Source organism: Diadema setosum, chromosome 8 (genome assembly GCF_964275005.1).
Source record: "Diadema setosum chromosome 8, eeDiaSeto1, whole genome shotgun sequence".
Classification (NCBI taxonomy): Eukaryota; Metazoa; Echinodermata; class Echinoidea; order Diadematoida; family Diadematidae; genus Diadema; species Diadema setosum.
This window is the reverse complement of record NC_092692.1, coordinates 24,497,932-24,511,034: the sequence shown is the minus strand read 5'-3', so window position 1 is coordinate 24,511,034 and position 13,103 is coordinate 24,497,932. Positions and strand designations below refer to the sequence as shown.

At 37.4% G+C, this 13,103-nt stretch overlaps 1 protein-coding gene across 1 annotated transcript in view; it reads left to right on the top strand.

The window, feature by feature from the left end:
- The window catches only part of LOC140232161 (speract receptor-like), a 239,989-nt gene that overhangs the window by 128,196 nt on the left and 98,690 nt on the right, over positions 1–13,103 (top strand). Inside the window, exons 3-7 of the mRNA XM_072312304.1 lie at positions 537–673; positions 1,339–1,491; positions 2,958–2,983; positions 3,486–3,653; positions 8,365–8,500. Of these exons, the coding sequence (XP_072168405.1) occupies positions 537–673; positions 1,339–1,491; positions 2,958–2,983; positions 3,486–3,653; positions 8,365–8,500 (620 nt within the window). The remainder of the gene's footprint in view (positions 1–536; positions 674–1,338; positions 1,492–2,957; positions 2,984–3,485; positions 3,654–8,364; positions 8,501–13,103) is intronic.

The window sequence follows — 13,103 nt, the reverse complement described above, 5'->3', positions numbered from 1 at the left end:
AAATAAAGCGACAGTACACTAGCGAAAAAAATGAGTACTGTATTCACCAATAATGAATTCATTAGCATTTAGATTAAGATAAACATCGCAAATAAAAATCATAATGGGAATCCTTGTTTCAGTAATGCGGCAAAGATGTGTCGTTTCGCGCATGAAGATGGAGCCATTAAGTACATGAATGACTCATATTTGTTGTGGAGATACATATGTTTTACCCTCAGGTTGACATATAAAAATCATGATTCAGAGTGGACGGAGGGGCTATTCATTATAAACATTGCATCGCATCTGAAAACGTTGATAACAAGAGAAGATTTCTTGTACTTATTCGTATTATCTTTCTTTTCCGACATTTTTCTTTTTCTTTTACCATTCTGCTGTTCTGATTTGTATGCAAAATAAAGTACTGACTGCATACTACTGCAGTGACATAAAGTAAGATGCTTGTCGGAATGCAAGAGTAATGTCTCATATTATGTTTGCCATAATTTAGTGATCGTCTTTTTCAGCTCAAACGTTTGTGTTCTTTGTATTAGACTGAAGAAATTCCTACCACAGAATGGCATCTCGGTTCAACACACACTCTTCTATCATGGTCCCTACCTGGCGATTTTGGAACTCAAGGATGACAGACTACTGAATCTCATCGATGAGTCATACGAAACTACACGAAGTGAGTATACATTGTATTTTCATTCAACGTGAAAGCACGCAAATGGTCGCTACTGAACCACCAAAAAAAAAAAAAAATGTCGCCCTACCCTCTGTAACTCCGTAGTGGTACAAGCTGAAAGTAGTGACAATAACACGAATGTGATAGTTCAATATCTAACCCTCTCATTTCTGTAGAACATGCAAACAAGCTAATGCATACGACATGGCAGTGCGGTATGCAGATTGTCGACGTAGTGGGAGATAGAAAAGAAATTAGTTGAAACAGTTGAACTGCCCCTTTAAAAAAAAGTGACATACGAATTGTCTCACGTAAGTCAAAACAAATCATTTGGTACATATCACATACTATTTGAATAATAATGAAATAAGACATGCTTTTTAGTTCAGCATTAATATTGTTAAACGTATTCCAGAATCCTTAACATCCTTAACATGCATATCTTAACATTGGTCAATTTAATGAAGAAAGGTGATATAACTTAATTTTCATACAACCTACTGAAAAATACATAATAATATTATGCACTCACATGATTATGTTAAGTACAAGGGTAATCTATTGATGTTTAATAAATTTTCGTCTCTCCATTTCTGGCAAGAGAGGACGTGTAATCTATTTCGAGCCTTGCATGTTACATATGTGACTTTACGAATTGTCTTCAGTTTACATCTTTATGGGCCATACGCATTACGAGCTGCACACCTTTCTTGAGGACTTAAACGACAGGGGACTTTTGAATGGAGACTACTTTGTCGTTGCTGTCTTCTTTCAAGTTTACGAAGAAATTGACCTCCTCACCGGTGAGAATCTTTTGTGTGATATTTTTGTTTTATTCTCGTTTTCTTCGATAAATCTTAAACTTCTCGGATACATTTCTCTTATACATTTACGGTTAATTTCTAGATCAGACTGCTAACAGGATTTTTGTCCGATTATCACGTCCAATGACATTCTTCTTTCATTCCATAACAATCTTATATCCCTGTTTTGAAAATAAGGATTGACAAGGAATGTTCGTAGTGCTATGAAATATTCTCATGACTAATTTTGTCCAATGCATGATGTGTTATTCGCAATTTTATTCCTTGCGACAAAGAAATATTCACCAAATAAAAAGTCTTAAAGGCTAGCCTTCATGACGTTAGAATTGTGGGGGCAAAGATTGAATATCTTCTTAACGAGTTAGATTGTTTCTCCTTGTTATGTTTTTCTGTCTTACATTTACTTCGATGCTTTCAAGCCAGAATTTACATTCATTTACATGCTAGTTATTGCGGGTCAACATTACAACGTTACTATAAGAGTTATACTTCAGATTTTGTCTGTGTGTGATTGTTATGGTGGAGGTTTTATTCAGAAAGGAGATTGTCTGTTTTTACAGTGAGCCCCACTACTTCAATTCACAGATATCAAATTAATACGAAAAAAAAAACCTCCAAAGGTAGATCATTTGGCTTTGTAACTTCAGAAATTTTACATTCGATTAAAAAAATCGAAGGCTTGACGTTTCAAATACTTATGTTCAAATAATAAACCTACAAATTATATCAAAACTTGACTTTTTGACCTGCTGCGCTTTAGTGCCTAACGTCATTTGCGAATGAGTGCATCTAAATTTTACTTTCCACTCTCTAGGAACCGTGCTTTCTCCTGGTGATTTTTTTTTTTTTTTTTTTGGGGGGGGTTGTGTCTTTTAAAGGTAGGGATACCTTTTACAGACCTCCCAAAATGTAGCAAAACATTAAATATGAACCTCAGGGGACTTGTTTAGGCCACTGCTGAGAAATTTTTAAGTCAACAGTTATCTACAATTTGAATAATGCACAAAACTCAACTACTCAGTAGTTCTGTGTGTCAGCCACACTTAAGCCTTTATGTTGCAGTCTTCTGTATTTTCTTTTATCTACAAACACAAATATAAAAGTATAAGAGCTGATGTAATAGCACATAGAGTGTGTGGCAAGAATGTATATAGAAATGTTTGTAAGTTTTGATGAACTTTCCTCACAAAATATACATGATGGACACACATGCAGTGCATGGGTCTGCAAAGGTAGCCTAGCAATGTACTGGAATTTACGGTGAGCCCCCCCCCCCAAAAAAAAAAAAAAAAATTCAATTCAAAATCTAACGGTCAATAAAAATGTACTGAATGTTACCTTCCACTTTCAATACTTTATGGGAGTTTCTAAAATGATACTCTCTTCAACATACCACTGTATTTATACAACTCTTCATTTAAGGCATGCAAATGGAATTCCCTACCTTTAAGGGAATACAGTGAGATTCGATATACCATCTGAAAGCGCTGAGTTTGGATCATTTCGGTGTACCGATATTAAGTTCGATTTTTTAGCGACTTTATCGGACTGGTTATACATGTTTTTTAAGCTTAACATTTTGATTATCATGTGACATCACCACCATCTACAGAGCTTCGTGTACCAAGCTTGATATCAATTCTATCATCATTGTCTAAAACTGTGATTGATGCAATAGGGCATACTTACAATGGCGACAATGTCGAAATTGTTGATAACGACAATAACGGTTCTAACATTATTATAATTGTAATGCTTGATTTCATTCAAGAAAGCAGTGAAATGTAGCGGCAGGTTTTAGTCAAAGTGACATGAAGTGTACAACAGTCATAATAGTTTCGAGGGAAGACATTTTTCGTAAGGTCAGTATTGCCTTAAGGACAATTTTACTTAAAACACTGTTACTACTTTTAATTTGATCTGTACTTTCTCCTTTGCTCCATTTTACCGTTGCTTACGCCGATCTAGACCTAATGGCTATGCCGGAGATGTCGAAGAAGCTGGCGAAGTACTTCCATCACGTGCTGTCATTGTTCTACACAAAGGCTGTCAGTCCAGACTTCGAAGACTTTAAACAGCAGGTTAAAGCATACCTTTCTCTGCCTCCCTTCAACTTTGACAGACAAAGCCTCGAAGATCAAGGGTACACTGTGGAGGTAATGTCATGATCCCGTGTTTGATATTGTGGCTGTTGCAGCATGATGTAATAGAACAGGTATTGTAGGAATAAGTAGTTTTAGTGTTCTCATTATTTCATTTCATTTTATTTCATTTCCAACGGAGTGCAAATATAGAATGACATCGTATCGTTAATCTTATCGATAATAGGACAATTAACGATATTTTCTATGTAAATTATGTGTTGTTTTCCTGGTGATATTCGACAGAGTATAATATATTTCTCCACAAAATTTACGACAAAAATATAAAAGTAGATTGACGTGAATAATAAGCAACAGGTCATTACCAATGTAGTAACATTCACTCTGCATAATGACCATGCAGGAGGCGTGGAACGTTATGCTGCGTTTACACCATGTTCCCGGCGGCCACGGCAGCCCGTTTGCCTGAAACGTAGAGCGCCGTGGGTAGATGAGACATTCTCCTGCTTTCCCTCAACGTATTCTAGTCTCGTTCGTTCCAGTCCTCGCCCGGTCAACATATAGCTATCAGACGCTGTTCTCACGGCGTCTGGTCATGCTAAGACTACCGCTACGGACCGCTTCCAAGTTTTGTTACGGCTTATTACGTGTCGTCGCACTTTGCTGCGTTAATCCAGTTTTATTATGGCATATAAGGTTCCTCATTAGCACCGGGACTGCCGTGGCATTTTTTTTTTTTGGGGGGGGGGGACAGTTTAAAAATCTGACATGGCATCCACAGCCATCACGACCTGTCACGTTTGCCTATCTCGTCTAACCGCGTTATCTCACGTCTATCCCGTTTTGTCTTCGGTGGCCTGAAACGTGACTGCCGTGGCCGCCGGGGGGGGGGGGGGGGGTAATGAGGATCTGTCCACAAAAAAAAAAATCGTGGGTTTTAGTGAGTTCATAATAGTGTTTGTTAATTTACAGGTATTTAAATGTATTATTTTCTTCTTCTTTCTGTAGATATGTTTTGAGTCATGATGTGTTTGTCTTCTTTTCATTAAAAATGTATGCATGTGGTTTGGGGATTTGTTTCCCGGCTCCTCCTCTGCCGTTTCCCTCATTTATTATAATCCAATCACATGTAAATCTGTGATTAGCACAGTAAAAGCACATAACACAATAATTGACATCCTGAAACGGTAGCGCTGGGCAAGGACTCTGTTTTTATTCTATTTTGTTTTGTTAGGTGATACGCTAACGGCGTATCACCTGTTGTGTTTATACGGAATCTCCTTTCTTTTTTCTTCCTTTTTTTCTGACGAACTTTGTAAACGCAATATTTCAACGATGACTTGACCAATTAACACGAAATTTTCACTCACTGTATGACATGTCAACATCTAGATAAAGAAAACTTTTAATAACGTTACCTCATCTGTGACGTCATCTAAGCGCCATTTTGTGATTTTCAGGTGATGTCAAATTATTGATCATAATCTTCATAATTAAAATATCTTCATTATTTTCAGTGGACCCAAAGTTGACGGGACAGCTGATCTTTGTACAGTGTTTATCAGTCAGGCTATCATGTCGCGCGCGTCAAAATTTTAAAATGCCCAAAACGACTTCCCGACCTATTTTTTACATGTTTCACACAATTTGAAGCGTTTCAAAAGTGTCTGCGCGTTTAAGCGCACACAGCCAGTAGGAAACATGAAAATGGCCTTCCTTCTATCAATTTGGATTTCTGATACATCCAGTAGTAATATCCATTGATTTCTTGTTAATCTTGACTAATAACAAAGTAATGCGCGTGCATCACAGTTAAAATTCCGCTTGCGGATATGATATGTGCAAATAAAGTGAAAAAAATATATATATCTTCGTTTGTTTCAAACATGCCTCCTCAAAAAGCCGAGGAACCCTTTGTTTTTATCGCATATTCCAAAAACACATCAATTGTAAATAACAATTCAAGTATCAATATATCAATCAAGGCTGCGTGACGTCATCATATCGTCGTAAGTATGACATCAAAAAAAGTAGAATGTAATTTCATGAATTAATGTTTATGACATTCATTTGCATGTATCTCGGTCATTTTTGCTCAATATTCTAGCACAGTCGGATATGTTGTACTCTGGACAATTGTCTTTCGAGTCAGCATCATTGTTTTCCAATTTGATGACGTCATCACCTTAGTTTTGATTAAATACAGAGTATCAAAATCTGCCGAGTTTACGTTCTTTGTCTATGGAAGGTGATTTTTTTTCCCCATTCATGCATTGACCTAACAACGTTCTTGCAGCTGTCAGTTGAATTTGCTCCATCAAATTGATTATGTTGTAGCTGAGACAAAAACTTCAGTAATCTTGCATTTAAAATTTTTCAAACGTCGTAATAAAAGCTACAATTTTTGTAATCATTCAGAAGGGAAATGCGAATGGAATCAGGACGAAATGATTCTTGATTCATGTTTCACATATAAACTTACGTTCCATACGTTTTCTTCGTTGAGAGGTTTAAGAACTCGGTCCCTCTCGCCAGAGAAGTAAGTTTGGACACGTGCAGGTTCGAACCCCAAAGGGTCCACGACAAAAATCCTTTTTCTTTTATTTATTTATTTTTTAATTATTATTATCATTATTATATTATATATATATATATATGTATATATATATATATATATATATATATATATTGCAATTGAGCTAATACAGTCATGGTCCATGTTGAAATCACATTACCAAGTGAATGCATCCGTATGCACACACAGGCCGTTTCTCTTTTTAGTATCGGAGGCTGCATTGCTTCGACTGCTGCAAAATTTTGCAGGCATGTACAGCTCGCCCAACTGATCGTATAATGATGGCAAGACTAGACATTACCATCTTGGTTATGCAAATATTAGGAATCAAATTTCATATTTGAAAAGGGCAATGATAAAGTTAAATTACCCTTAAAACACTTTATTGTAATGTTTAATTTTGTTCGTTTCGAAGACCTCTTGGTAAATATGCAGATAGCTTGTAAACTCGACTTACTATCACGTGCGCACACACGAAAGGAATTTCCTTTTGTTTCGCATTACAGAAACAGTTTGTCGAAACGTATCAAACTTTCGCACATAATACATAGAACTCGACTTCCTTAACGTATTTCAGTATAACTTCAAGTCCGCGTATCACATCCTTTTCGTGAAAATGAGAGTCGAAATTGAAGTATGCTTATATAAGGGTGTCAAATGTTGCTTTTGAATTAATAACATCATACATAGTGCTGCTTTGAACACTAACCGTCCCCTGATGTGTCGATCGCGGGTGGCCAGTATGTGATGAGCCCAAGCGTATCACTTAACTCGTCTTAAAGTGACGAGTTGTATGTTTCGTCTTTTGTCTGCTATATGACACTCATAAACACATATCGCAACTGCTTTCATCTAAAAAGAAATAAATAAGTAACAAAAAAATATAAATATAGCGACTCCACAGAGGACAGTATTACATTCTCTCATCTTTCTTCTTTCCTCTTCCTTTCCTGTCTTTTGTTCTTCGTAGACTTGTATTGTTATTGTCTTCTCTCTTCTCGGTACTGTCTCGCGTCTTATATGTGTGTGGGTAACTGAATGTCTGTACGAGTGTGTCGTCCTTGTCATATTTTCCCGGTACGCGCAGTTCAATGAACACTCTCTGGGCATTAGCATTGATACTCTGTTCTTATTTCTTATTATTGCCGAAGCCAGCGTATCTCAAAATAACTATATTTTACAAATGACTTAAGTAATTTATATTTAATACAATAGCTGTAAAAAAAAAACAAAAAAAACCAAAAAAAAAAAAAAAAACCTTGCATAATATATTGTTTACTCATTATTTATCTAGCGATCCACGTCCCACAAGCTTTGCTTTTTAGTAGATCGCTATTTTCCATAATTGAAGTTATTTTCCGAACGCTCACGAAGTATACATGCATTGTTCCTCGTAAATATTGTACATATGTATATAATTTATTTCGTATACTACATGAATCTTTTGTAAACGTTTGGACAATATCATTTCATGACATGTATACTTTGTATTATGTTTTGATTTTCGTTGATTGGAAATAAACTATGATTGAATTGAATTGAATTGATTGAATTGAATTTTGTGCAATCTTTGGCCGGATAGTCGCTCTGTAACGGTACATCATTCGACCAATCGACACAATAGGCAAATACCGTAGGTGAAACACAGCGCGACTCATCACTCCACCCTGCATTTAGACAGTCGCAACCACGGTGCGTGCCTGCGTGATGGTACAGCTAGTTCACACTTACTGTACGTACATGCTTCACTTTCACATAATTGTACAGAGCATTGAACATACGCGTAGGTCCTTATTAAACGCACAAACAGATGAAAGTCGCACACAAACTTTACATGCTCGATAAATGCCTTATAAACTCCATTGATTATTGTTTTTTGTTTACTTTCTCTTCGCAAAAATGACAGCCATGGGATAGTTACGGCAGTGGCATGTAAGCTTGAAGCAAGAACAGATAAACAATAGTTTTCTGAAACTCAGCCGACAAGGACTCACGAAATTTTAAAGGGAGATACACAATACGTTATACGAACACATCCGGTGATCGACAAGAGTCATAGCCAAAATGATTCTAAGCGCTAGAAAAACGTATTGATGTAATCAAGTATAACTAATTAAATTTCACACGCCCAAGAAATCATTACGAGTGCCAACTGTAATCTTGCTTGTTTGTCTTTTCATTTTCTTGTAGATAAAGGGTCACGCCGCCTACCTGTACGATGCAGTCATGCTCTATGCTCAAGCCCTGAATCAGACTCTTGCTGAGGGCGGAAATATCACCAACGGCACTGACATTACAAAGAGAATCTTGGACAGGACGTTTCTAAGTGAGTTCTTTCAGGCTAATGAGTTAATACAAGCACATTATTGATTTATTGTCCGCTGAACATTTTGTCCGTTTGAATTCATAAGCGTGATAATAAAATTATGATAATACCAATCATGAGCAAAGGGGGAAATTCCGTCTTCATTGGTTGAAAAAGAATAAACGTATCCATAATCATTTTGCTGCAAGGATGTAGCAAATATACGTGAATTGATTCCATGGGAATTTATACAGCCATGTAAAAGTTATGAGAAATTTATTTATTCAGAAATTCATCCTATGAGCTGATGCACAACGGATTATGGTATAAACAAATGTTGGTGACTTCCCGAATGAATGAATAGCAAATTCAAACGGCACACGAATCATAATTTACGACGTTCTGAGTATCATGTATTAGTGAAAGAGCTGGTATTGTTATCATCAGATTTCTGTTCATTATGCTCAGGTACACGACGGAAGACCACAAATTATGTTTGTGTGACTGTCTATGTGTGTGTGTAGGTGTGTGCGACCTTGAAAGACAATCACACATCAATAAACCCGTTTTTATCTAGAATCATTTTTTTTTATTCATTTCTGGATTTTGGTGTTTTGAGGAACAGTCCTACATAAACATTATCTTAATTCATTTTTACAACAGAAAATCAAGTGTTTGTACTTATTTTTGATGTTTTTTATGATAATTAGCAAGTTTTTTCGTCTGACATTGCTTTTGTCCGTTGTCCTCGCATGAGGCGCATGGAAATGACCATGATTACGCTAAAAGAACCTTTCAAAATAGTCAGAGATAGAATTGATAGCTTGAATAATCATAAATACACAGTACTCCATTGGTAAGCTAATTAAGTCTCATGATAATGATAATCTCTGGATTATCGTCGATTTTGCCCGTTGTCGTCGCGTAAGGCACATACAAAAACTGTACATAATTTCCCCACAAGAACGTTTCGAAATAGGCAGAGATAGGATATAATAGTTTGAATATTCATAAATTCATTGCACTCTATCAGTATGCTAAATCTAATGATATCATGATAGTCTCTGGCTTATAGTTGTGATGAAATTTTCAATCGCTTGTACACGTTGTACGTGTGGACACAAGTCCTGGGGCTTCGATGGCTCATAAACTGTGAAAGCTCTTATCTCCCCAAAACATTCCCGGAGTTTAGATGTTCTATCGCTTATTTCACTTTGACAGAAACATCCGATATTGTATGTGCTTGTGTGTGCATGTATACATGCATATGTAATCAAATGGGATATAATAGATAGTGCGGGGTGTTTATCCTTGGAATGTGACTTGGGCCTTCCTGATAGTCGATGTAGGTCCCATACTGTAGGCCTTCCTATTCGCAGACGACCCCAATGACTTGGGTCATGACTTGATCTTTGCCATGATGAATGGTAATCGCAATCAAAGAGCAATCATCCCCACAGGAGATGTCATTAAGAGCCGTGTAACCTCGTTTCTGTCTCTTTGCACAGGGAATCTTACACGTCTTGTCTTCAATTCCAGACTTCTTGAGCAATACTCATGTAATTGCCTTCTTTCAAGCTTCATAAATGCGGTTATGTCACGCTATCGATAGATATCACACCAGCAATTTTTCTATGAAAAAAATATCTCATGGTTAATGCCCCCCCCCCTCTCTCTCTCTCTCTTTGTGCTTAATATATATATATATATATATATATATATATATATATATATATAATGGTATTATTATCCGCGTGTTGGAATAAGAGCATGAAGACGATGAAGACAAACAAGTTGACATAATGCATTAGAATCCAACTTCATTTATTTGTAAACCAAATTTTCGACCCTTGCACGGATCTTCCTCAGGGTAACAGTGATATTTGTATTTGAAGCTCAGCACAGATAAATAATAATAATAACAAAGAAACGCGCCTGGTTGTCAGCTTAGAGTTTGAGCTAGGTTAGCAACCAACACGCACGGTTGTTAGCTTAAAATTTGCGCTATCTTCATGAGTGCAAAATCCTTAAACTCAATTATGACGTAACAATGCATCATAAAATGCATAAGAAGTAAGACATAGACATTTTCAAATCAAACTGATCGTTTACCAGCCGCGCAAAATACATACCAACACGCACGGTTGTTAGCTCATAATTTGCGCTATCTTCATAAGTGCAAAATCCTTAAACTCAATTATGACGTAACAATGTATCATAAAATGCATCATAAAATGCATAAGAAGTAAGACATAGACATTTTCAAATCAAACTGATCGTTTACCAGCCGCGCAAAATACATACCAACACGCACGGTTGTTAGCTCAAAATTTGCGCTATCTTCATGAGTGCAAAATCCTTAAACTCAATTATGACGTAACAATGTATCATAAAATGCATAAGAAGTAAGACATAGACATTTTAAAATCAAACTGATCGTTTACCATGATGCAGCCGCGCAAAATACATACCAACACGCACGGTTGTTAGCTCAAAATTTGCGTTTTCTTCATGAGTGCAAAATCTTTAAATTCAATTATGACGTAACAATGTATCATAAAATGCATAAGAAGTATAGTAAGACATAGACATTTTCAAATCAAACTGATCGTTTACCAGCCGCGCAAAACATATAGCAACCCGAAGAGAGCATAACGATTAAAATATGCAGATAAAACATTCTAAAGGCATGTTTGAGTAATAGCCGGTAAACTTTATCGAATTGGGCCTAAATTGAGGCGCAGAGACAAAGAGATATACTACTTATAGAAACTATATTTGCCTAGCCATGACAGGTCTCTGTTCAGCCCAGTGTGAAAACTCTTGCTACGAATTATAGCGCGCAGTTCAGCCAATTTTCTCTCATCCGCGGATTTATACCCGCCTCCGAAGAGGCAGATCTTAAGATCACTTAAGGAATGGTCGGTTTGGCTGAAATGCTCGGCTACTGGGAAACCGGTTCGGCGTTGCCTGATTGTACATCTGTGGTTATTGAATCGCATTCTGAAACTTGTACTTGTTTCACCAATATAGGCTACTCCAGGGCATTTGTTACAAAGAAAACAATACAAAACGTTACTTGAATCACAGTTGTGAGCAGGAGGATAGATGGTATAATCAGATGAGAGCTGTACGGAGTTATCCGTTATTATGTGAGTGCATATCTGACAGCGCGTTTTGCCACATTGTTTGTTACCTCTAGGTTGAGGTGGGCCGGGTAGCTGATTCCTCACCAGTAATCTTTTCAGACTGGGCGGCTGCCTCTGTGCATGTAGGGGGGCCCTAGGCATGATTTTAGCAAGTTTTTCGTCGACCGTGATTGTGGGCCACTCTTTCTTGATTGTAAGGGCAAGTTGGCGACCTTTCGGGTGATACGTGGAGACAAAGGGGACTGCTTCTTCCCCTTTGTTTTTTCTTTTTTGTACGAGAAGAGCCTCTCTACTTTTTCGGCTCACCCTTTCCATGGATTTCTTGATCAAGTTGATCGGATAACCGCGCTCAATGATATGCCTGCCTAGTTGCAGTGCATCCGATTCGTAGGTATGAGGGTCGGATGTTATTCTTTTGTACCTCAATAGTTGGCTGTACACTATTGACTCCTTGATGTGCGTAGGATGGAATGAGTTATAATTAAGATAGGTGAAGGAGTCAGTCGGCTTAGTGTACACCGATGTTTGGAGTTTCTGCCCATTTGGGGAAAGAGTGACCGTGACGTCAAGGAAGTGGACTTTCTCTTGTGAACTTTCCATGGTGAATTTGATGTTACCATCGTGTGAATCAAACCTTTCATGAAAGGATTTGAGGTCATTGGTATCATGTGGCCATATCATGAAAATATCATCTATGTACCGGAGGTACAAACTGGGTTGAAGATGGGATTTTGAGAGAAAATCCTCCTCCAACTCGGCCATGAAGATGTTTGCGTAAGCGGGAGCCATTTTTGTACCCATTGCAGTACCTTTGCTTTGAAGAAAATATTCACCATCAAACTTGAAATAGTTGTGTTTGAGGATGAATTCTGCCAATGTCGCTAAGTCGTCAATTTCAGCATGAGAATATTCCGAATGACGACGCAAGAAGGATTGCAAAGCCTGAACACCTTCCTCATGAGGTATGTTGGTATATAAGCTTTTCACATCCATAGTCACAAGAGTGCATCCCTTCGTAATTTCGGTAGAGTTTATCTTGTTCAAGAAGTCTGTGGTGTCTTTAACATAACTTCTGATATTAGGTAAGCATGTCTGAAGTTTTTTGTCGACATACTCTGACATACACTCCGTAAGGCATTTTACACTTGAAATAATGGGTCTGCCAGGAGGAATAATGTGGTGCTCTTTTGCTTTTGATACCACTTCTTGCGCATCATTCTCATTACAGTCAGTCACACTAGCTACCAATTTAGGAAGTTTGTGAATTTTAGGAAGCATGTAAAATTCACTTACCTTGGGTACTGCTGGCACAAGGCTATGGCTATCACTTACACTACTCAGATTATCTACACAGTCCAGTGCTTGTTTGACGTAGTCCGTTGTAGGATCCGAATCAAGTTGTGTGTAGTAGTCCTCATCGGATAGTTGTCGGGTAGCCTCGGTGATGTAGTCCTTCTTGTCCTGGATAACAACGG